General features: G+C 42.6%; 1 protein-coding gene across 2 annotated transcripts in view; it reads right to left on the bottom strand.

The window, feature by feature from the left end:
- Positions 1 to 2,411: 2,411 nt before the first annotated feature.
- FIGNL2 (fidgetin like 2) overlaps positions 2,412 to 26,644 on the bottom strand; it is a 62,797-nt gene continuing 38,564 nt past the window's right edge. The window contains exons 1-2 of one of the 2 annotated variants that reach the window (XM_032210694.1): positions 22,937 to 23,207; positions 2,412 to 5,389 (exon numbers count right to left, since the gene is read on the bottom strand). In XM_032210694.1, coding sequence (XP_032066585.1) covers positions 3,216 to 5,378 — 2,163 coding nt within the window. In that variant the 5' untranslated portion in view covers positions 5,379 to 5,389; positions 22,937 to 23,207 and the 3' untranslated portion in view covers positions 2,412 to 3,215. Of the gene's footprint in view, positions 5,390 to 22,936; positions 23,208 to 26,644 lie in introns of those variants that run through there. The other variant, XM_032210695.1, reaches the window with a different exon arrangement.

Genomic DNA, 26,644 nt, shown 5'->3' with positions numbered 1-26,644 from the left:
ATTTATTATCCCAATATAGTCAGAAGGTTCCTATCTACTATAGTAAGTTTAATATTTGGAGATTTAGCTTTGATCAATTTCTGTCCATTTTCCAAGAAGTGTTTTTGTAAACCTTTACAAAATGGGAATATTTAGACCAGTGGTGGCTTCCGGATCCCACTCCAACCAGTACGGTTGGAACGGGCTCGGCGGCGTCCACATAAACGTGCGGAGCATGCGCATGTATCTTAGCGCCTCTGCGAGCCTCCATGATGCTCCAGCTGCTCAGCAGAGCGTCGCACAGGTGCTGTATGCGCCGTGCACGTGCGCGGAAGCACCAAAGATTTAAAAAACCGGTAAGGAGCTCGAGTGGGCGGGAGAGCCCCTGTACCGGAATGGTATCCGGTGCTCTGGGGAGGCTCCAGTACGCCCATACCGGGGCGTACCGCCTGCAACCCACCACTGATTTAGACGCAAGAATTGTGAGTTTCTTCTCAAAAATTAACCTTCTAGTTTGAAGGATTTTGAGGGGAGATGGGAAACAAAAGATGACTTAACCCTGAATGAGTATAGATTGAGCCCTCATATTGTGCTCAGTCTGGATGTCTCAGTGTTTCTCAACCTCTGCACCTTAAGTTGCATGCTTGTTGGGGAATTCTGGGAAGTTGAAGTCTACACATCTTAAAGCTGCTGAAGTTGAGAAACACACCACTCTATTAAAATTGTTCAGAATGGCAACACACCGCAACAACAATAGCAACAACAACAAGACAATGCAAAGTAGGCACACGAGAGTCTCCTGCCATGTATCTCCTGCTTGAGAGGGTACAAGTCTCTCCTAAGTGCACATGACTCCATTTTCAACCATATTTTCATAAATGCAGGATTTCTTATATGCTTACCCAGAGGGAAACATTATTCACTTATACAAACATTTATAAGACATGCCCTCCCTTTACCTAAACACACGCACCTATAAATGGAACAGTACAGAGTACAAACCTACATAGATTTACCTCTTGAATTGTGACTCCCAGGTCAGGGGACAAAAATGCAAGAGGCAGAAAAAAAACACAAATTGTGCAGGGATGGTTGGAAATAAATGTTCCAGCTCCATGGCTGATGTACCTCTTTCCTACTCCGGGGTGGACCACAGGACTAGATTTAGTAGAGGCTTCCCAACCTTGAATGAAGAGCCTAAAACAGTGATGGCGAACCTATGACACGCGTGTCAGTGCTGACACGCGTAGCCATTTGGGGTGACACGCACAGGATTTCATGCGATTCATCCTCGGCTCCTGCATGGCCGCCGAGGATGAAAGAATCTGTGCTGGAGGAACGGGGGGGGGCGGGACGTGTGATCTCCCCCGCCCACACTCACTTACTGTATCGCCGCCGCCCCTTTCTGAGCGCAGGGGCTGCTGGTAAGGCGTGCGTGCTGTGCGCACACACGTCATCAGCGCAGCAAGGGAGGACCCGCAGGAGAGGAGCGCGGGAACAGTGCGCGCCTCTCTCCAGTCAGGCCGGCACAGAGAGTCTTATGTTTTTGTCGAAGTGACACACAACGCGAGTTATGCTCGATTTTTTGCCGATTTTTGACACACCACGCCAAAAAGGTTGCCCATCACTGGCCTAAAAGGATGCCATTTATTCATCTACTAACTTCCTTCTCTGTATGCAGACATTCATTGAATCCTACAGGCCAGGTTTCCGCAGTCTGGTTCCTAGAATTCTCAGAAGTGGCTGTGTTGGCTGGAAATTCTGGAAGGCTTAACCAGGAATTTGAAGGCAACCAACTTGGGGAAGATGCCATGGCCCTTGGGATATCTTGACAGGGACCACAGATCTGTGTTTTGTTTTGCCTCAAAATACTTTGGGAATTTGGAAATGTAATAGAAAGATTCCTTTAAAAAGTGGTACTAGCCATGGCTTTGAAACTTCAATACTCATACTTCTTATTCTTTGAAGACACATTATTCCACCTAAATGCTATGGGAAAAATGCTTTCTTTAAAAAAAAGAATAAAGTTATGGCATTATATATTGTGAAACGCCCCTGAAATACATTCAACTTTCATCTTTGTAACAACTTCAAGTTTATTCTTGCTTTTTTTCCTTCTCCTGTGCACCTTATAAAGCACATTTGTAATTCCTCCAAATCATTTTTATTTTCCTTGAGTTAAAAAAATGCAAACATTCTTTATTTTTTGAGGTAAATTATTTTTCCTGAGTAGTTAAAAAAAGGGAAAAAACCACTACTACATACATTAGAAAAATAAAAAAGAGCCTAGCTTATTCAACAATCTACATTTTAAAAAATCCCAACCCCCTTCTCTCAAAATGTACTGATGCCATCTGCTTTATGGTTAGATCTGCCTCTGAAAATGAGTCTGTTCAGAAATATTAAGTGAATGATCTATAGGTTGTTACCTTTAGGACAGCCTTCCCTAATTAGAGTTTGACAGAATCATGGGATTCTGCCAGACATCATTCGAAAAAAAAAAATCAAATATTGCTTTTGGGGAACTTTGTGAGTCAGGCAATGCCAGCCCTGACAGTGGTGGGAATGTTTATACACCACAATGTAGCTGCCAGCCTGCCATTTTGCTGTTGTTGTAAATATTGTAAAATGTGGATGGGGTAGGTTACAAGTTAATTGAACTGTGAGGTATTTGTAATTTTTTTGGCTATTTTTATGCAGGGCTTCCCTGAGACCTGAACATTATTTCAAAGGTTTCTCCAGGGTAAAAAGATGGAGAGAGGCTGCAATAGAAATGTGAAGAGTCAGACAAAAGTGTTTGAGGTGTGCAGCATTAAAAAGGAGCTGGGAAAGGGATAATACCTGGCAGAATATTTTACAATGCTGGCTGGAAAGGGTTGATTAGAAAAACAGATCAATAATAAATAGGTTATCCTGAGTTCATTGAGCAACTACTTTTCATTAACATAGAGACCTGACAACCACCACACAAACTTTCAGACATTTTCATTTAAAAAACAACAACAATAAGCTGCATGTCAGTCAGTCTAGGGGAGGACTTGCATCCAATTGGTGTGGCTTTTTTTTTTAAAGAGATGAAAACGATGTCTCACCCTTTCCCACTTTTCATACGGAAGGAGGTATGAACCTGCAGCGCCCCATAACCTTAAAAGCGCAAACTGAGAATTCAATGCTTCCAGTGGCTTCCTCTCAAACAGATTAAACATTATTTGGAAAGAGGAACAGGACCTTCCCCACTAATTGTGAGACCCATACATTTTATCCCATTCCACATACAGGTCCAGCTCCTTCTGAGAGACAGCAGGGTGGATCTTGCAGAAAACGCTTTCAAAATCCTTGTAGGAGGTGGGTTGAAGTTGGCCTGGCAGGCTATGCAGTTTGTTGGTCCCTGCCTGCTGACAGAGCTGGAGGAGCTCACTGCCCGAGTAGCTTTCAGTAAGTTGGACAATGGAGGCCATCTCCCTCTCGCTGAGACAGTAGTTTTGCTGAGCTAAAGCGTGGTGCAGAATCTGCCGCCTGGCAATGCTGTCTGGCGGGGAGATGTAAAAACGTTTGGCAAACCTTCTTTGGGTGGCTTCATCCAGATTACCAGGCCTGGTGGTGGTTGCTATGACAACCACATTCTGCTCAGCGGAGGTAGCAAGCTTGTCCAGGTAGGTGAGCAACTGGGACTTCAAGATGGCAGCGTCTTCTAAGACAGATTCCACGTCGGTGAGGAGAATGACAGCAGGCTGCCGACAGTTGGATATGAAGAAAGTGGTCTGTAGGATTTTCTCAGCCTCAGCCTTCCACTTGGAGACCAAGGCTGTCCCACTGAGCTTTAACAGGGTAGATCCCAGCTGGGTAGAAATGCACCTGCTCAGCAGGGTCTTCCCTACACCACGGGGCCCAAAGAGCAGGATGGTTCTGGGTGGTTGGTTTGCACCAGTATATGCACCAGGCCTCAGGATGGGCCACACGAGCTCTTCTTCAATGGCAGCTTTGACAGAGACCTGTCCTGCAATGTCCGTCCACTGCACCGGAGGGCCACAGTCAATTACTTTGTCGTTCACCAGTTCCAGAATGAAAGGGTCCATGGTTTTCAGTTGTTCTTCTACTGACTGGCTGCTGTTGTCACCACTGAATGCTGTTGTTTTGGGCTGCATCCTTAGAGCAAAGGACTCTCCCTCATGCTCCCCGTTGGCAACTGGAGGAGTGAATTTCTCAAAACTCTCATTGGCCCTCAGTGGGGCTTCATTAACACTGTAAGCTGGAGAGATCAATCCTTTCATAGCCTGGTTGTTGAACTTCCCAATGGGCTCCTCGGAAGCCACTGTGGTTGCCACCACTCCTGCTCCACTTGGCCTTTTCCCACCTTTGAAAGGCACCTCTGAGCTCCGGTTGAATCCATTCCCTCTACATTCACCGTTGTCGGACATCTGATATGGGGACTTTGGTTGCTCATAGCTGTATTTGCGATACCTGCCTTCGCCATCCTCCTCCCCGCCAGTGATATCAAAGGCCTTTCTTTTCAAAGAGCTCCCTGATTCGCCACTCAAGGGTGCTACAGAGAGAGGACTCTGGTAGCTGTAGCCAGGGACCACAGGAGGGCGAGAGGAAGGGGGAATGGGTGTGGGGGCAGCAATGCCTGAGGGTAAATATGGGGCTGAAGGATGGGGAGGGTGGATGGCACCATAACTGGGCTGGGCTGGGTAGCTCCCTGAAGCGTAATTGTACATAGGTCCTGAAGAAGTATATCCAGGGACAAGAGCAGTAGAAGGATGGCTGGGCTGCAAGAGGCCAGAGCTATGCAGGTGGGTAGATGGGTGTGGAGGGGGAAGTGCGGAAGTGGGCTGGCTGCAATAGCCTGAGGGCAGGTAGGCTCCACTGTAGCCCGACGGATACTCCTGAGATGCCCCGAGGCTGCCAGATGTGGCGGGTCCCCCACAAGTGTTACTGGGATAAATGGAGTCAGACAGGTTAGTGGAAACCACGGGGGAGGTACCAAGACTGTTACCAGGTGTGACAGGAGGAGGAACAATCCCCTTGGAGCTGGGCAGTCCATCATGCATTGGGGTCAGAGGATAAACTCCTTCGGCGCTGTGGGCCATTGACCAAGGCTCCACCTCCCCCTTCTGTCCATTGAGAGATCCAAAGGCACCGTCCCCATAGGTGTTGAGTGCTGATGGCCGGTCATAAGGGGAGTCGAGGACTCCTGAGTACTTCTCCGCATACCTCTTCAGCAGGTTGGAAGCAGTCAGAGCAGAGATGTCATCATTGGCCCAGGCATAGTTGAAACGCTGCCGACTGCTATGGTAGAGATCAGATTTGTGGGCTGGTGAGGAGGTGGTCGAGGAGACATCGAGGTGCTGCTCTGGCCACTGACTCAGGGGCTGAGCATGCTCTGGTGTCCAGTGCATCTTTGATAGAGCTAGAAGGAAAGAACAAAGGAACCAGAATTAGCTTTAGATTTAAAGGGAAATGTACTCTAAAACAACAAACCCAATGGCTCATTTGAGAATTACCTACTATTATTACTGCACAAAATACAGAGACAGACAGACAGACAGACAGACATACACACACACACACACACACACACACATATATATTCACAACAAGCAGGAGAAATAGAATAAGCTGGAAAAATAAAATTGAAAAAAAGATGAAAAAGCTGGGAGTGTCTAAACCAAGAATGTACTCTGAGCTTGCTATGTGAAGGTTGCTGGATCAATCTTACAGTATGTCAACAGCCAGTCAACCTTGGCTATTCTTAGACAATAAAACATAACCAAACATAGGATGTATGGATAAGTGGCTACTGCAATTTTACTCTTATTTCACAGAATCTTACTTAATCTTCATCTCATGAAAGATTCTTTTTGAAGCTCTTTGCCGTCAGGTTAAAACTATACTATCTGAACAATTTGGTGTCATTCTCAAAGAATACAACAGGTTGCAGAGTACAATTTGGGCTGGTCACCGGGACCAGAGGTTTTGTCTTCTGAGCTTTTGGACTCGTGCTGGAGCCCATCTTTAGGGAACTTCTCTAGCAGTGAGAAGTTATCTGAAGATGGGCTCTAGCATGAGTCTGAAAGCTCGGAAGACAAAATCTCTGGTCCCAGTGACCAGCCCAGATTGGCTCCTGCAACATTATCCTGGGACACATATATTGGCCTTCATTCGTAATACATCAGATATTTGAACTCCAGATCCTATGTGAATATTAATCAATATTAGTTACAATAGTTCTTCATTTGGATCCACCTTGCTTATTTTTATATATTGTCAAAAATAACCATGCATTCACTGTATTTCCTAAATTTTAGATAGTTATCCAATCCAGGAAAGGAGTTTTCTTGGAACCCTTTGGTAATGTATCAATCAATAGTCTTTTGAAATATCATGTATTTAATGTAATGTACATCCTGAATATAGTATGTTTATGCATGTTCCTAAATAATTCTAGGCACTCTGACCACAGAATCAATAATTTGATGTGCATAATTGAGGTGATTCTACATAATTCAGAATCTTCACCTGGCTAAGCAATTTTTACTCTCTCTCTCACTCTCTCTATCTATATGTGTGTGTTTGTGTGTGTGTGTGTAATAGATAGATAGATAGATAGATAGATAGATAGATAGATAGATAGATAGATAGATAGATAGATAGAGACAGAGACCAAATTGATAGATCGATAGATAAATATATATGTATCATGGAACTCTGAAAACTAAATCAGACACCCCATGTGGCCATAAGAGGAAAAGCCACAACATACAGTAGCTGAACCTTCATTCAGTTGAAGTGTGGCTCAAAATTGGGACTGCAATAACAGAGAAGAATAAATCCTAACCTTCAAGTCCAACAAGAAGAGGATATCTGAGGCTACATCCACTCATTGCCAAACAGTTTAATAACAAGAAGAAATTGAAGATTGGTTAACATCTGGCAAAACCTACCTGATAATGAAAGATCCAACAAAAGAGATAGCATCTGGCAACTACTGACCAATTACCTGCTTACCAACAACTTTTGAAATTGCTAACTGATGTGGTAGCTGACGCAATCCAATAGCTTCTAGTTGAAAACAAGCTCTTTCCACTTAAGCAGAAAGAAAACTGCCGAAACAGCAGAGGAACAAAAGATCAACCCCTAATTCAGTGGTGGCACCGAGTGCCAAAAAGGGAGCGCGCACAGGCGTGTGCACTCGTCTGGGCCCAACCTGAAAGAGGAGCTGCCCAGGGGGCATGCGCATGTCAGAAAATGAACTTCTGGTTTCCAGTGCACGTATGCATGCTGGCCAGCTAGTCTTCCGGTTACTGGCATGCATACGAGTGCGATAATCAGCTGGGCCGCATGCATGCTCACGCCGGAAAACGGAAAACCAGCTCTTCCAGTTTCTGACACTGCCGCATGCACGAACACCAGCTGATCGTCATGTACACGTGTGCCAGAAACCCGGAAGAAGAATGGGCGACACCATGCATGCCAGGTAACATGGCTCCGTGTGTCACTTCAGGAACGTATATCATAGCTTTGTCATCACTGCCCTAACTGACAAAATGATTTTGGAAAACTGCAAGAGAAGGAAGACCAATTTGAATGTAACATGGATTGACTACAAAAAGGCATTCAACTCTCTGCCACATGATTGGATAATCACATGCCTAGAAATAACAGAAGTCAGAAGCTTTGTGCCATGATTAATGAAACTATGAAGAGACAATTGTTGCTCAATGGTGTTAGACTAGGAGAAGTTAATATCAGAACAGGAATCTATGTTCTATCTTTCAAGGAAACACACTATCACCACTTCTGTTTGTTATTGCACTGATTCCTCTATCAACAATGCTGAATAATTCCGGCCACAGAAATCAAATAGCAAAAATATCTACCAGACTATCCCACCTCCTTTATGTGGATGATCTAAATTTGTATGGGGAAAAAAACCCATTTCAAATAGAATCATTGCCAACAATGTCCTTATATATAGCCAAGATACTTTTATGGAGCTTGCACTGGACAAACAAGCCACCCTTACCAGAAACAGGGGGGAAATGGTTAAAACTGAAGAAATCAAGATGTTCTATGGACATAACACTATCTCACCCATTTTCCTTGGTTAACAAAGTCTGTCAACATTGGTGTGTGGATGAAGGGCATGATATATGACTCCCAATTTTCCTATCTTCCTATTCATGGCTTTGAGTTCTGCTTGAGTACAGTCCACTATTACAGCTATGTGTCTAATGACTGGAATTGCCTGTGTTAATTGCCTTGGTGGTATTTCCTCCACTGTGTTTGAATTTTAAGAACTTCATTCTTATGATCTAATCTTCTTCTTGATTTTAGTGCGCTTGATGTTGTCAGTTTGAATGATGCCCATATACTTGTAGTGATGATCTTCACCCAAATTCTTGATGTTATTTTTATAGGGCATCTTGATTCCTTTACCATGCACAGGATCAGGTGATGATGGCACCTAGTACAGTGTTTCTCAACCTTGGCAACTTGAAGATGTCCGGACTTCAACTCCCAGAATTCCCAAGCCAGCGAATGCTGGGAAGTCCGGACATCTTCAAGTTGCCAAGGTTGAGAAACACTGACCTAGTACCTAAAGAAGTTTCCAATCCCTAACAGCTTGCAACTCAGCATTCATTCTTCTAAAGATGTATACATAGGCAGTGTGATCTAAATATATAGGAAATGTTTTCTTTTGCAAGGATTTGTCATTAATTCAGAGCGTTCGTTGTCATAAAGCTGTAGCTTATAAATCATGATTTACAATAATTAATATGGAGGCAGTATTTCCTAACAAGAATAGAAAATAATTTATAAATGCTCAACAAAAGTATCTATTTCAGTTTAAAACTTTATGTATCCTAGTTTCTACCATATCACGATGCAGGGACTCTACTACCTTAGGTAGTACAGTACTTTTACTAAATTTCAATTTCCAATATCTTTGAAAATGCTGGCCAGGGTCCTACCAGTGAAAATTCAACAACATCTGCTTGAGGGTGCAGTAGAAGGCTAGAAAAAGAAACCAAAAGGATAAAGCCCTAATAGCAACTACCTAACTATTTGCCTATAAAAATTACAGCAACTACTAAGTGTTTGGGTAAATCAAAACGCTGTAAATTACAGTAACAGCCCCCATGCAAAATGTTATGGGAAGGGCATTTATAACTAAATTCCCACTGCTATGAAAATCTTCCCTATCAGTTTGCAAATTTGAGCGTGCGTGCACACATGCATGCTTTGCTCGTGCACACTGCATCTGCGCAAGCGATTGCCTTTTTCACATGCACAGGTCACACATTATGTCGGGGCGGGTGAGCAGAGCCTCCCGCAGCCGCCACTACTGATTTGCCTGAACAGGAGGGAACCGGCTGAATACCACCTCTGGCCTTGAGCCTTTCAGAACTAAGCCGCGGAAGTGGTGGGCGAGTGTACGCATTCCCACTTGCGTGAGCAGCAGACAAGCTGCGTGTACACATACTTGCCCGCTACACACGAAACCGTCCCCTCTCCTCTCCCTGCTGATCCACAAAGCCGAAAATATTAGGGAACTCTGATTTTAAAAGAGGGGGGAGGGTGAGGGTGATATGGAAGCTGGAGTCATTTGGAAAGTCAAATTATTGTAAGTTTTTAAATGTAAAATTCAGCATCTTGAACTAATTCAGACACATGATAAAGGAGGCCAAGTTGTTTCAGAATTAGCTTGAGGCAGCAGTAAGTACTCAGGGCAGTTCCTGAACTAATTCCCAGGAGAGGCCCTGGCACGATTTCCATCCAGAAGTGATCCAGATATCCATCAAGGTACATCAAGCAGGGAAGGAGCACCATTCTTAAGATAACTCTTTACTCTCTTTCCTCTTTTATAGATAGAGGTGGTGTATGAATGTAGATAGCAATACCAATATCACTTAGACTTATATACCGCTTCAGAGTGCTTTACAGCCCTCTCTAATGGGTTTTACGGAGTCAGCATATGTATTTATAGGTAGTCCCCGATTTCTGACTATTTGCTTAACAATGGAAGTTTGAAGATACAATGGGGAAAAAGTGACTCACAAGTGGTCCCCACAGACATTCCCACAGTCACATGATCAAAATCCAAATTCTTGGCAACCTAGCATATATTTACAAGGGTTGCAGCATCCCAGGGTCATGTGATCACCTTTTATGACCTTCCCAGGGAGTTTCTGACAAGCAGTCAGTACGGGAAGCCAAATTTGGTTAATGACCATGCAACAAAGATAATAAAATTGGAAGGGACTTATTTAAGGGCCACATCTCTTAGCCATGGAAATCCAGGTCCCAACTGTGGTTATAAGCTGATGATTGCCGGTAAGTATGTCATGAAGCATGCGTGCCTATTTTCTTAAATTATGAGAAAAATAGAGGGGTAGCCAGGCCCACTTAACAGTATTGTCCCTGCCTAAAAGAGCTGCTTTTCATACTCCACACCCATCGGGCAAGCCTTTTCTTAAACCAGTGGCTACAAATTGGGTTGGATTTCTATTTCATCATCTAGCACACCATCATTTGGGGATAATGGGAGATAAGAGTCCGACCCATCTGGAAGCTTCCTGGTTGAGGAAGTCTGCAGGCAAGCCAGCCAGAGCTCTTTTAACCTGGCAGAGTGACGCCAAGAAAGCCCACCCCCACCCCCCGGCCCTTCCCTCCTCCTCCTCTGGGCTCAGCTGCTTCCATCACAACTCGGCAGAGGAATGCACACAATGAAGCAATCAAGCGCCAAGCTGGAGGAATGCTAGCAGTACATCATTCGTCCTGACTTAAGTAACTTTAATTGCTCTGGGCTGGTTTTGGCGTTCTTTTCTCCCTAGCCGCTGCCCCCCCAAATCACCCACTTTTCTGTGCTTGTTTTTTTTTAACTCCGGGCCTGTGGGCTTCTCATCCTCCTAGCCTAATGAGCAAAGACATTTCAGAAGCCTTGCTGAGGATCTAAGCAAATTCCAAAAGCCTTCCAGGCTCCAGAAGGTAGAAAACAAAACAAAATGGAGCGCTGGGGTGAGAGGCTGAGGCCCCCAACATTTTCCACATTATCCAGGCAAATACCTCCTTTCATGCCACTCTCTCTTTGCAGATGTATTTTGTAATATTTATACCCTATTCCAACCCTCTGTGGTGGCTTTGTGGTTGCAACCGAAGCTTTCCAGCACTGGGTCTTTCATTTTTATTGTTGGTGCGTGGTTGTGTGTGTGTGTTCTTGCTCCCCCTTCCCTGGGCAGGGTTTCTCCTCCTCTCTTCATTTGCAAGGGCCTCAGGGGAAGGCTGAGGTGGGGAGGGGGTGGAGGGGGAGGGCGGGGAGCCCGGCCTCCATTCAGCCTTTAAGCCACTTGGTGACCACAGCACAATTAGATTACCTAATGCTTTAATTGACTTATATGGCATTTGTCCTTCCACTTTGAATATCAAACTTACACAAGAGGATTTAAATGGCAGGTTTCACCGGGCTTTTCTTCAGCATCCTGCCTGCCTTTGCTCGCTATTATATTAAAAGGCACAAGGAGGCAGGGTCCACGGAGGGGCATTCTTGCCACAAATACCTCTGTCGCCAAGTCCCATCCATAACTCCCCCCCCCCAGCCAAATAAATAAATAAAGGAATGATAGGGAATTAAAAGAAGGCCTCCGCTGGGACAGCTTTGGAAAGAGAAAGACAAAAGAAAGGGAAACCTCCCAGGAAACCCCCCCTTTAAATACTCAGTTCCAAGGAAGCTCTATGTGGGGTAGGATGTTTTTGGGGAGGGGGAAGGAGAGAATGATGTCACTTGCTGAAGTAGCAGCAAAGACTTCTGCCCTGCATTAACAGCAGCGGTAAATTATTAAAGGAAAGGGCATCTCAGGGGTATCAGGAAAAATGTGGTGGTTATTCCAATTCAGTAAAAGGAACCCAGCATAAGATGCTTTAGTTCGTGGTGGCTATGGCCCAAGTATTAATAAGTTCACTCTGGGACTGGAAAATTCAAATAATTAAAATTTACTGTGCACAGCTTGGCAAGTGGGTCCCCATGTAAATGAATAAAGGATACAAGAAAAAAATAAGCTTCAGAGTGATTAAAAATATTAACATTTGGCTTTTTAATGACTGAAAATGTGTTTTTCGGAAATCAAGTCTCTTTCCTTCCTTCCTTCCTTCCTTCCTTCCTTCCTTCCTTCCTTCCTTCCTTCCTTCCTTCCTTCCTTCCTTCCCTCCCTCCCTCCCTCCCTCCCTCCCTCCCTCCCTCCCTCCCTCCCTCCCTCATTCTGGTACAGTTATTTGGGAAAAGCAAGGCATCAAGTAGCTTTCTTTTGCTAAATTAAAAGAATGAGATGAGGTAATTGCAGTGATGGGTTCTTACTGGTTCGGACCAGTTCGGCTGAACTGGTAGTGGTATGGCGGCCTGGGTCGCTGGAACCGGCAGTGACCCAGGCCTGCCACACCCCCGAACAGGTTTCTGGTCTCTTCTGCTGGTTCGGCATGTTTCTGCGCATGCACAGAACAGTTTTAAGTCAACTGCGCATGCGCAGCACCATGTGGCGCACCTGCAAAACACCCTCTCAACGAACCAGTAGTAAACCAGTTAGGAACCCACCACTGGGTAACTGATCTTAAAAAGAAGAAACTGCTCCCTTTTCTGGCTTTTCCCAAAATAATCTTTATTCAGTTTATATGGGCACCAGTGGTGTGATATGACTGGTACCCCCCCCCCCCGGTACGGGCGTACCAGAGCACCAGGTACCATTCCAGTATGGTGCTCCGGAGGGCCCACCCACCCGCCCACTCTTCTTACCTCTATTTGAGCCGACTGGAGCATTTGCGCACGAACATGGATCGTACGGCGCCTGTGCGATGCTCCACCGAGCAGCTGGAGCATCATCATCAGTGAGTACGCATGCGCCTGCTGCGTGCGTACATGTGATGGACGCCCGGCCCCACTGCAGTGTACCAGTTGCAATGGGAGCCGGAAACCACCACTGATGGGCACCCATTTGCCAAGTTGTGCTCAATAAATTTTAATCATTTGCATTTTCTAGCCCCAGAGTGAACTCATTAATATTTGGAGATTAATCACAGCATCTTACTGATATCATCATGCTTTTTCAGAGGAGCAGAAACTTTCAGCTTTGGGATATATTTTGTGTATGCGTAAACTAAAGTCACATTTAAAAAAAACCCCAATACTACTTACAATGAATAAATTATAAAATCGGGAATATTTTCTGTGTTGCCAAACTGAATTATGCTCCCAGAGTGACATAGGCAAAATTCCTTTTCTGACTGCCCTTCACATTTCAGTATTCTTCACTTTGTTTGTTTAGCTGGGGAGCTATTTTCCTTTTTCTGTTAAACAATTGCAATGTATTTCACCTAGAGATCTATCTAGAGATTGCAATCTCCTTCCATCCACCTCTGCATCTAGCTAAATTTTACCCTAAAGCTTTGAGGCCACAGAGAACACAAACATAAATTATGCAGATGATATTTTTCCTATACCTATTAGGCTGTCAAACAACTGATGATTCTTAGAATGATTACCTTAGCACTTTACCAAATGATGTGGGGAGGAGGGGAGATCATGGAGAAAACATGAGAGATACTAAAGGAAAATAAATAGATATGAAAGAGAAGATTGGTTGGGAAGAAAACAGATCTTTTGTGTTTTGTGCTGCCACTGTCCAAATACTGCATGAACAATTTGTTAACAAACTACAACTATTTTCCTCTTATAAGACATTATGAAGAAAAGCACAAATTAAACCATTCTAAAATGGTGAAATGGAATAAATAGTCTCTAGACTAACTGAGAGATACCTGGTATTTATGTCCATCCAAATGTTCTAAAAACGTCACATATATATCTTTCCCACAATAAATGTCTAAGTTAATTTTTAACAATTACACTCTACTTTCATTTATTTGGTTTTTTTTTTTAAAAAAAAAGCTTCTGTGGCTTTGATTTTAGTTTGCTGGAAATTCAGTGCATGAAATTTCTTGACAGCTCATATAATTAAATGAAAGGCAGAATGTGAATCAAATAAATACATCTGAACTTCAGCAAGTTACAAAACAATTTAAGTAACTCCCCAAAGCATTATTTTTTTGTTCTATGATTTGTACATTTTAAGATTTCAAGAGACAACAGTACATAAAATAATTATTTTTAAAAATCAGCTAGGAACATAGTCTCCAGGGGAAGGATGTGGCGTAAGTGTTTTGCAAAATTATAATTAACTTTGGGTTTTATTTGGTATATTGCGAAAGACTAATGCCTTGTGGGTTTAACAAAATGTAGTTCAGTTGCACTCTCAGCTGCAAAAGATTCCACAGAAAAATTCTAATTTCCAAAACAGAGGCCTTAAACCAAGAAAAGGTTAATTGTGGCCAGTTCCATTGAAAATACGGCAATATTTATATTTAACTTTTTGATAGCTTTAGTAAGAACCAACCATGAGAATTTCATTTAAATGGATTAAGGCCTGATTATCCAGTTTTTTCTAAATAATTTCTAGAGTGTCTAAGCCAGATCTTGAAAAATAGAATTACAATACTAGAAATATTAAGGAAGAAAGAAATTACGACATCTAACAAACTGAATCCTGTTTGTGCACATTCCACCCAGTTAAAATCCTAAATTCCAAAACCCCTGAGCAGTTTGTTGGGATGAAAAATGTCAATGAGGTCAAGACAAAAATGGATTTCAATTAAATACAATGCTTTAGTAAATCAAATTATTATGCAACATATTTTGCAATTTTCTCCTTTTACTTCAATTTCATGAGAGTTTTGGAAGGGCTCTGCAGCAAAGCTGTCTCAGATGAGCTGTTCAAAATGCTCGAGGCAGACATTGATTAGATGATTAGGCGACTGGAGACTAAAACATATGAAGAACGGTTGCAGGAACTGGGTATGTCTAGTTTAATGAAAATAAGGACTAGGGGAGACATGATAGCAGTGTTCCAATATCTCAGGGGCTGCCACAAAGAAGAGGGAGTCAAGCTATTCTCCAAGGCACCTGAGGGTAGGACAAGAAGCAATGGGTGGAAATTAATCAAGGAGAGAAGCAACTTAGAACTGAGGAGAAATTTCCTGACAGTTAGAACAATTAATCAGTGGAACAATTTGCCTCCAGAAGTTGTGAATGCCCCAACACTGGAAGTCTTTAATAAGATGTTGGATAGCCATTTGTCTGGCAATAGGGTTTCCTGTCTAGGCAGGGGGTTGGACTAGAAGACCTCCAAGGTCCCTTCCAACTCTGCTTTTGTATTGTATTGTATTGTATTGTATTGTATTGTATTGTATTGTATTGTATTGTGAGGAAAGGATTGAAACCACTCCCCTTTTTACATCCATCATAAGATGTGCATGAAAGGTGGGGGTGGGGGTGGCTTTACTTGCACAGCAAAGGCCACAATCTTGATTTGTTTAATTCTCTTTTACTGCAAAGGCCCTACTCCAGGAGTATGGCTAACGCTTTGGGGATTGCTATTATACCCTCAGAGCTTAAGTTATTTAAATGGAGAAATTACTTAATAACCCAGTGTTTCTCAATCTTGGCAATTTTAAGATGTATGGACATTAACTCCTAGAATTCCCCAGCCAGCAATGAATATTAAAGCCGAATTCAATCTTATGGGCATTGTCAGATAATGCATCCCACTGAATGCCATATCCACACGGACAGAAATGAGCAGGACTTTTGAAAAAAATCTCCCCTAAAAAGCAAATTTAGGTCAAGCATTTAAGTAATGAAGAGAATAATCAAAGCAGGAACTCATATATCTAACAGTGAGAGTTGTTAATATATCTAACAGTGAGAGTTATTAACCAAGGTCCCCGCAGGGTAAATTCTAAATCCTCTGCACTGTTCCAAATACAGCATGGCTTATTGCTTTGCTTTTAGATTAAACACAAATCTTTGGAGCTGATTTTTGATTCACCCATAGGATCTTTGCTAGATAGTCAGGCTATAAACAGTATCTGGCTCTCCATTAAATTAAATTTTAGGAAAGGAAAGCCTATCGCAAAGTAAGGAAAAACTACCCAGCCGTATTTATGGCGGATAAATGCTAGGGACAAAAGGCAACATATCTAAACCAATCTCTTACCTTTCATTTCAAAAAAGGGAGGAGAAGAAAAGAAATTGGGGGTGGGGGGGAAGGAAGAGAGAGAGAAGTTGTCAGACATTTGAAATGGAACGTGAATGAGCATTCCCAAAGAAGGCAGATGTTTCAATGCGCTCCCTTGGCAGTGTGAGAAAATTACTGTCCAGTGACCAAATAGCCTGTCAGTTTCCCACCCTCTCGGCTGGCCCATTATCTAAAGCCCAAGACAAAAGGAAGGAGGGGGGGCTACTGAGGAGAGAATCCCATTGTCCCCTTGCACTCTAATTATGGAAATCTGGTTAATCTATTCAGGAGCAACTATGGACTGGACTGGGTTTGCTGCCGGGGAGTGGTGATGGTGGTGGAGATTCTTTTGGCCAAAGCTTGCAGAAAAGGTTTCCAACTATTCAGAGTTTTAAGCAGATGCCCTCTCCCCCAGCCCATACCCCTGCTGTTCCCGAGATCCTGGCTGTATCTTCTTCCACAGTAAACAAAAAAAAACCAACCCCACAATCTTTTCTCTTATTCCCCCTACCACCTTTTAAAAAACAAGGCCTGGCCATCAATTCCTAACCGAGTCATCAGCTGCCTTTAACATCCTCTGATGTCAACAGTCAGCCATTATGGATACAACCCCCCCCCCCCCACAGCCCACACCCCAGGACCGTTTTATTCTGCCGGCAACCCACATTCTGCAGTTCACAGGCACCACACAGGCATATGTCCCCCTTAAATCTGCGTGCATAAATGTTATAAGATGCTCTTGCACCATGCTCTGGAGGAACAGATACACAGGAAGATCAGCATGCGTGCGTACAACAGACACACTCATGGAATAAGGAAGGCACCCCAGGAAGTCAGATGTACCTAGCAGTGGGGGTGGGGATACAAAATGTTGCTACGCATAGACTCTTCTGCTGCTCGGCTGCTTAACAATAGGGACATCTCGCTTACAGTTAGGAGTCTAGCTTATCTTCCTAAAAACATTCTTGGCTAAGGCTCCCCAGAACTACCACTGACAAGGAAAAAGGAAAAGCGGTACAAATGCATGAAATCCTTAGCTGGTTTATCTGACATCCCCTTTAGTTCAGTATAAAGCAAGTGCTTTTATTTATTGCTGTTAATTAGCTTAAAATGCTCCTCATCATAGCCTTAATGTTATCTCCCCCGTCCATACTTTTTTTTAAAAAAAGAATGAATACTTTTTTCTCGTTAAGTGATATTTGCTTCTTTGTACATGGCGTACAACATATATGTGTTATTTATTATTTTCGTGCCACCTGAAGACCCCTAAGCCTCTTCGTTTATGTCCCAATGTGAAACCCCTCCAGCAATCAACTTTAAAACTCTGAGATTGGAAGTGGATAATAGCTTTTTTTATTTCACAGGTTGGTTTACCATTTAATCTATTAGAAGATTAACACCACACACAATATGGAAATGGAAACACTAATATTACAGTAGTTAAAGTCAAGATTCCTGTAATCCAAGAAAACCTGTTCCACGATAAACTGTAACCTAAGTGGTATAATAAACTTAGCCATATGCCATATTCTGTAATGACTGGTGCCCCTTTCTTCCTTTCTGGGCTTGTTTCTTTTGGGTCATAATTGCTCCTTCGTCTCTTGTGCTGTTTTTGTGGTGTTATTTTTCTATTGTTCTTTGTCTTTAGTAAGCTGTCCAGAGTCACTGGCAGCCGGGTGGCACGTATATTTATTAATACATTATTATAGTTGGTCATATAGTCAGCCAGATGTTTAGACTACACTTGGCATTTTCATCCACCTATTGCATCCTTTCCAAAAACCCGGGATAAGCAGATCTTGTTTGATGGTGTTAAAAGATATAGATGCAGGATGTAAGCTGTTCCAAGTAAAGCTGCCTTTTGCAATTGACCAATGGTGAGAATCTCAATGCCAGTGGTGTTCAAGTGATGCTTCAGATGTTGCAAGTCTGTTGGTATGGAGTATCCAGAATACCAAGATTGATTGATTGATTGATTGATTATCTATTAGGTTTGTTTACCACCCATCTCACCAGGGTAAGGAGTCTTAAATTCTAAACAGCATGAACTCATTAGTTCTTTTATCCAACTGTCCAATAAGAGGCAACATAAAAAGCAGTCAATGAAAGCCCTCCCCCCAACTCTCCAAAAGTGAATGGTGGTTAGAGAGGGAGATGAAAAACAGCCAAGGTACTTTCACTCTCTTGTGTTTGTTGAACCTCTGTCAGGAAGTGGAGAAACTGGCCTGAGCCCAGGAGCTGCCTGGGAGAATACCCTAGAAACCCCGCAGAGCTGCAGAGCTCTGTTGCAATTCCAGACAGATCACCGCTGAGCTGGAAATAAGTGACAATGTTCCCAAACACGGACCATAGCAGGAGAGCATGTAAGGATGAAGTTGAATCCAGACTCATATACAAATGCCCAGTGTGGAAAGTTTTATCTCTTATTGCCTGCTGTACCAAAAGGCACCATATGGGAGCAAAAAAAAAAAAAAAGAGAGAGAGAGACTATCTAGTAGATCTCTGCATGATCAGCAACGGAAGAGCAAAAACTTTGACAACAGCATTGATAAGATTTTCTTGTCCATCATTGCATCACCCAAATTAATGCTCCTTAAATGAATAATATTTGCAGGAAAAACTGAAGTGGACTTCAGTCTGAGTTCAGGGGACCCCTATTCCTTGAATGGAGGGCTATACCAGCCTCACCAAAATATTGTTTTTCAAAACTTTATGTCCCCCCCTCCGCTTTTAAAAAGGAGCAGAGTTTTAAATGAAGTAATAGAAGCTGCTGACTACCATTCCTAGCAAGAAAGGATACTATTGTTCATATAAAAGGAGGAGGAGGATTTTTATTTATTTATTTATACCCCACATGTATTGCTTGTATAAATAACTTAAGGTGGCGAACACGCACAATATTACTTCCTCCCCTTACTTTCCCCAGCAACCCTGTGAGGTGAGCTGGGCTGAGAGAAAATAACTGTCCCAAAGCCACCAGAGGTGGGTTGCTCCTAGTTCGGCTGAATCAATATTTTGGCCTGGGTTGCAGAGTCAGCAGCAACCCAGGCTGGCCATGCCCCCAAACCAGTTCCCCGGTCACCGTTGCCGGCATGTTGTTTAGTAGTGCACGCGCATGCGCAGTTCACTGTAAATTGTTCTGTGTGTGTGCGAAAACAATTTAATTGAACTGCACATGTGTGCACAGTGCATGTCTGGCACGCAAGCGAAGCAAACCGGTAGTAAAACCAGGAGCAACCCACCTCTGAAAGCCACCCAGCTGGTTTTCATGGCTAAGACTGGACTAGAACTCAGAGTCTCCTGCCTTCTAGTCTGGTGCCTTAACCACTAAACCCGGGATGGCGAACTTATGGCATGCATGCCACAGGTGGCACACGGAGCCATATTTCCTCGCACGGCAGCCCTCAGCTCCAGTTGGGCCATTGGGCCGTTTTCTGCCCTCCCCAGGTTTCAGGAAATCCTCTGGAGCCTAGAGAGGGTGAAAAATAGGCCCAATGTGTCAACTGGAAGTTTGTTTCCTGTTGGGTCTGCTTTTTGCCCTCCCAAGGCTCCAGAGGCTTTTCTGAAGCCTAGGAAGGGCAATAACGGTCTCCCCTGGCCCCCCCACCTTGGGGAGGGTGAAAATTCCCCCCTGCGTGGGGGTCGCGCACACATGCATGATGTGTGTGTCGTTCACGCATGTGTGGTGGGTTGTCCATGCATTCACAGGTGGGCATGGGCACGCAATAGCGTGCAAGCATGGACAATTTTGGCACACCTTTAGAAAAAGATTGGCCATCACTGCACTAGACCCAGCTATGATAATATAAAATTTCAGCTTACCTTGTAAGTTTAGAATTCAAGCCTTTTTTTTTTAAATGCATGAAATGATTGGGTCTATTTACTAGCTCTTGTAGACAATTCAGCATTTGAAAACTTAGTATGAAAAGTTGGGGTTCTACAAAGTTTACTATATTCTCATCACAATTATTCTAAGACCTTTGTCACAGATAAGCAGACTGAGATAGTCACAATTTATTTTGTTTCTTATGTTTCCCCTAAAGCTTCTGTTAGAAGACATGGGATATCATGTCACTTTTCATCCAGTTTAACAATTCATAGACTGCTATCCATAAATGATACATATTATTGTGTATACTTTTCAGATCATACAGAGGAAAGGCAATCAAATAATGAAGAGAAACATTTCAACAAGCTCATCAGACCTTTTTTTGAATGCTTGTGTGGACATTAATTCTGAATCAGCAGCAGAAAACATCTGCTTGTATTTGAAATAAATAGCCAACTTCGCAATACTCCTGCCTGAAGACCAAGTCACTGTTTTTCAGTTCTAGGTTAAAATATCCCATGATGCAAATCTCAATGTAATCTGTATCTGGATAAAAAATCATCAGTGTTGTTTTAGGAATGTGACAGTCCATTTTTCTTTGGGTATGCCCTATGAAATATCAACAGGATTGGGGCTATTGGGATCTGAAGAGAAGCCTCATTCCAGAAGGCAAATGTTGCTACAGAGAAGTGCATTTCTGATCATTATTTAACCAAAGAAACCCAGTGTATGCCAATTTTAACAGACTGAATCAGCTAGGCAAAAAGCGAGGCCCTAGCCATGTATGCTACCTAGACATCTTTCCATGTTTATAGCAAATAGGTATATTAGAATTCTATCCAATATACATATTTGATGTCAAGGTTGTCTACTTGACATTTTAAAGGGATGGTGCGTTCATTTTTAATTTAAAAAAAAACAGAGGCAGTTTAAACGTAAGCCTTAGCCACATATTTTAAGTCAGATTTCAAGACTTCTATGGGTTAAAAACTATGAATCTTCAGAAAGTTCACTGGGATAGTATTATAACTGGAAAAGAGATGTCAAGTAGCATGTTGGGATTTAACAATGAACCTTTCTCGGTTTCAGCAATAACTTTTCCATCAAGTAAATTGCATCTTTCATGCGCAAGTCTGCTTTATTTATTTGTACTTATCTTCATAAAAGCACCCCTTGTCATGGGTTTTCATCCTTTGCCCTAACTCATCCCTGGAGCAAGGCTTATTGAGTTTCAAGACCAGTGACTAATCTTGCTTGGTGAGAAACTGGCAGGTCGTGTGTGTGTGTGTGTGTGTGTGTGTGTGTCTGTGTCTGTCTGTCTGTCTGTCTGTCTGTCTGTCTGTCTGTCTGTCTGTCTGTCTATCTATCTATCTATCTATCTATCTATCTATCTATCTATCTATCTATCTATCTATCTATCTATCTAGGAACCATCTCATGGCCACAATGACTTGACTCCTTTCATATGCCATTTCAGGCAGCTGGCAGCAAAATTTATGCCCTTCAGGAGGAAGGTTTGGTTTTTCTGTCCTGGAAAGGCTTCCAGAGGTCTATCTGAGGGGCTTCCCCATATACCATATTTTTCGGAGTATAAGACGCACCAAGATTTTGAAGATGCAAATTTTTTTAAAAAGTTTTTGCACTCTGCAGACCTCCCCAAAACAGCATGTTTTTTGCTAAAACGGGCCTGTTTTTTGTCAAAAAAAAGGGCATGAATAGCCATTAGGAGGCTTATACAGTGCTCCTGAGGGGGGTGGGGTGCGGGAAAATGAGCAAAAAACGGCCCATTTTTTGCTCATTTTTGCCCTCCCCAGGCCCCAGAAGCACTCTGGAAGCCTCCTAAAGGCTATGCATGGCCATTTTTGCAAAGGGGGCAGGGTTTCAGGAGGCCAAAAATGCTGTATTCAGTGTATAAGATGCACCCAGATTTTCACCCTCTTTTTTGAGGGAAAAAGGTGCATCTTATACTCTGAAAAATACGTATATTCTGCTTAGAGACAAAGAACTTTAAAAATAGAGAGCAACAAAGGACATTAGAGCTATTCATAACGATTCAACATGTCCAAGATTACCTTGTTGCAATTTTTCCTTCTGCGAGATGTGTTGCATTTCTGTATTTTATACATGTGAATATGCATTCCGAAATTTATATAGATGATTGTAAAAAAAAAAGAAAATGCTATCCTCTTTATTCTCCCATTTTTCCCAGGTAGTCCTCTATTTACAGCCATTCATTTGGCGACCATTCAAAGTTACAACAGCACTAAAAAAATCACTTATGATAAGTCCTCATATTTATGACCATCACAACAAGGTCACATGATAAAAATTCAAGCGCTTGGCAATCAACATTTGATGGTTATAATGTCCTGGGGTCATGTGATTGGCATTTGAGACTCTCCCAGCTGGCAAAGTCAATGGAGGAAGTCAGATTCCTTTATTGACAGTGTGATTCACTTAACAACTGCAGTAAGCCATTTAACAACCACGGCAAAAAAGGTTGTAAAATCAGGCATGACTCACTTAATAACAATGTTTTCTAGCAATGGAAATTCTAGTCCCAATTGTGGTCACAAGTTGAGAGCTACCTGTATTTAAGTAGCCACTTTGCTTTCAGCTGCCAATCTCTTTTTTACCTATTTAATCACACAGCCTTGTTTGAAATAATGAACAGCGCAGCAAATAATATTTGAGGAACCTTTGGGGATTAAGAATGCTTGCACTCTGTGAATTTAACCCTCGTCTCAGCCCTGATAAGAATTATATTACAGTACATCGAACATTGATCTGATTTGTAAAAGTGGATGTATTTATATATTGCATTCAAAACAAACTGACTGCTTTGAATGTGATATGTTTTGCATTCAAACAAGTTTGTCCTATTCTTATAGATAAAGAATATCAGAAAGAAGAGCTGAGCACATTACTGACCATCCTAGATCTTAGAAAATCATCTTTCTGCTCTCAGAGTGAAGACATTCCAGGAGGGAAAAAAAATACTTGCCTTTCCAAGGAAATTTTCTCCACTTTTAGCGGTGCACTGTATTGTCCAAATACCAGCATAGGCAGCTGTAGACATGCCCTAAAATCCTCAGACTGTCCCTCCCCACCACCTCACCAGCTTGAACCAGGAACACACAAGCATATCTTCAGTTCTTCGATCCCCCAGGCCATAGTGATTATTGCTGGGCAGGAAGGCAATATTTTAAAATTAAAACCTCCCAAGGCTCATACTGTAGGAGTTGGAGACGAAAAACAAACAAGCAATGCTTGCTTTGCCCAATTGGTGCACCGCACAATGCACATCTCGTGATCCTTGTTGACAAAAGGAAGGATGGTTTTGCAATCAAAGCAGGGTCAATGTACATATGCTAAAAGGATTGAGGCTAACTTCAATGGAGCCCATATTCCATGTCCACCCCTGCCTGGAATCAGATTTCAACTCTTCTCTTTTTGTCTGTTTTGCTTCTGTGAGCCCTGTGGCTCTCTCATGTCCACTCCCTGTCCACTCATATAACAAGGGCACAGCAGCTGGGCACTTGAGTGACCAGTAGGCCATTCCCCATCTGTGCCGTTTTTGTATCTGTCCGGCAACTAAAAAATTAATATGTATCCATTTATATGTGGCCAGCAGCTGAGCATTACCCATCTGTCAGCCTGACAGCAGATAATCTTGGCCAAACACAAGCAAGAGAGAGTGAGCAAAATATTTGCCTTGCAGGGTCAACCTGGACACTCCCAATGTAACACATAAAAAAAAAATTCACACTCCACATCAAACATTTACTTTGGCTTATCCCTTGGAGAAACTAAAATTGGCTAGATGTATGCATGACTAAGACATAAAGCATGGTTTACAAACTTCAAGGTCTAGGTTTGCACATTGCATGGAACTAAAACTAAACAAACTGTACGGTAAATTAATCCGATGTGTGAAATCCAGAAATCCAGTCAATAGTTCCTATTCGAGACCATATAAATTTTCTGGAAAAAAAATCTATAACTCTTAAGTTATAGATGTAGGCCATTGAAGCCGAATGGGGGCTCAAAAGTTTTAATCAGCCAGCCCATTCTTCCCATCCGCAAAAACCTCTGACAGCCAATGGAATCCAGTGATGCTAACCGAAATAAATCTTTATTCTAAAGTAAAATAGTTTATTTTAAAAATGCATTTTTTTTCTAACAAATCTTGGGGTAGGAGACATTGGATATGCTGCATCCAGATTGCATATTTTGTGAATGGTCACGAATTCAAGATTAACAGTCCCTGACAATGCTGCATTGCCAGAGAATAGTTGTGGCAGGATTCAGCATTCTTGATGTGTGTCTGTTTGTGTATTCATGAAATCTCAAATTCTGAACTCTTACAAATCTAAGGGCAGTGATAAACTACAGCCACTTGGCATAGGGCAAGCATTCAGCATGAATTGAGAACCAGTCCTGATAGCAGCACATGATGAGAAAGTTAACTGTACTTCAAAGATGCTTGTCCATCATTGCTGACCTAAGAGACAATATGGATATGAAAATAGGAACCCACGGAGGGAAAAGTGGGGATTGTACACTTTTCAAATAAGCACAAACAGAGGAAATGGTGACAATCCTCCTGTTATGAATTTGATCCCGCTTTCAGTGTCCATTCTGAAAATTGCTGCATGAAACACCACATACCACCACGCCGCCAATCCCGGGGGTGGTGGTGGGGAAGCAACCCTTATTCTTGGTGCTCTGAGTTGGATTGTTTTCTTGCGGATATTTCATTACCAAACTAGGCAACATCATCAGGGCTTTGACATGTTGCCTAGTTTGGTAATGAAACGTCTACAAGAAAACAATCAAGGTTAGAGCGTACCAAGAATTTCACAGTTCAACCCTGAGCTACAAATATTCTCTTCCTTAAAAACAAAACAAAAACAAAATTTAAAAACCCTGCTGCATCTTTTGCATGTAAATTCTATCTTATTTTTTCATAGAGAAAAGCAAATTGCTTCATTCTTCAGACTGACTAGAAATCACTAGCTGAAATGGAAAGAGAATTTTTATCAAGGACACATAAGGGAAAGGTTGATAAATTAGTCATGGAACTCTTTTCACTGAAGGGACAAATGCAGAAAGAAGACATTTTCAGCTTGCAATACTATATAGAAACATAACAATATATCTAAAGTAGAATAACAGAGATCATTTTGTGAGAATGCACGTAAAAATTTGAAAATACATTGGGGCAATTCTTGTAAAATGGCTGCTAGTGGGATACTTATTCACAAAATGGCTGCTTCAAAAGCTGTAATATTGGTTTACCACACTCATAGTTGTCGTCGTCTTCTGTAATGTTCTTTTTCTGGACAGATTGACTCACTTTTGAACAAACATTTGGGTATATTTTTTGAGAAAAATTCTTGGATTCATTTGGGGCATAGAACAATAGTGGGTTTCCAATTTCTTTACTACTGGTTAGCTCATGCACGCGCGATGCTTCTGCACATGGGCAGAAACGTCTGGGCAGGTGGGCGGAACCTCCTGCTACCGCTACCACCGGTTTGCCCAATCTGGGCCGAACCAGGAGCAACCCCCCTCTGGTATAGAGACAGTGGGGGTGGGGAATGGGACCCCGGGAGAGGCTGGTTCTTTGTTTTGCACTATGTCAGCTTCCTTTTTTTAAAAAAAATATCCTCTTAAAAGGGAAAAGCAAGGAGCCTGGCAGGATCCTATGGTGGTATCTATAGGGAAACTGAAAGATGCCACATTGGGGGCTTAGATACATAGATTTAATCAATGCAAATTTAAGTAGTTTAGTATAAGAACCAAACTTCCTTTGTGTTATGAATAACCTTGAAGCAAACATCCTTTTTCTTCTGTCTTCTCTCTACCATTACCCTATCTAACTGCAGTGATGATCATACATAATTAAGGAGACCCAACTCTTTCAAGTAGAGGCCAGGAACAGTTCAAAATGTTTATGTAGGTGTTTGTGAAAGAGAAGGAGAAAAGGAAGTGGGGGAGAGAGAAAGAAAGCTACCTTAATTTTCATCCCAATTTGCAAGTTACACAACATATTTCATTGCAAAATGAGAGAGCACCACCACCACCACCACAGGACCTTCCCTTAATAGAACAATCTGTTCGTACCTAAACAGTGGTGGCATATGACCGGTACGTCCCTGTACGGGAGTACCAATGCCTGCTGGGAGCACCAGGTACCGTTCCCGTATGGTGCTCCGGAGGACCCGCCCACCCAGCCACTCTCCTTACCTCTATTTGAGCTGACTGGGGCATTTGTATACGCACATCAAGCGTACGGCGCCTGTGTGACCCTCCGTCCAGCAGATGAAGCGTCGCAGATGGTGGTTGCGCATGCACGCGTTGCGTGCCTGCACGTGTTGGACGCCCGTCCCCATTGCAGCGTACCGGTTGCAACAGGAGCCAGAACCCACCACTGTACCTACATCACATTCCCCATCACAGTTCCCAAGGAAACTTTCTATTACATGCGAGAGAGGACTATGATTTTTTCCCAGCCTTGCTGGAAAGGGGGCTCAGTCCAGTTTTGACCTGACATTCAGCACCTTAATTCCATAGATCTGTTGTCCTGTTTTTTTTATAAACGTCTATTTCTAAGGTCACTGTGGCCTAGCAGAGGGCCCTAGCAACTGCCATAAATATCAAAGCCTAGAAATAATAACCACATGAGGGCAGGGGGTGAAGGGACAGA

The sequence above is a fragment of the Thamnophis elegans genome, chromosome 2, assembly GCF_009769535.1.
Source record: "Thamnophis elegans isolate rThaEle1 chromosome 2, rThaEle1.pri, whole genome shotgun sequence".
Classification (NCBI taxonomy): Eukaryota; Metazoa; Chordata; class Lepidosauria; order Squamata; family Colubridae; genus Thamnophis; species Thamnophis elegans.
The sequence above is the reverse complement of the archived record's forward strand: the minus strand, read 5'-3'. Positions and strand labels throughout refer to the sequence as shown.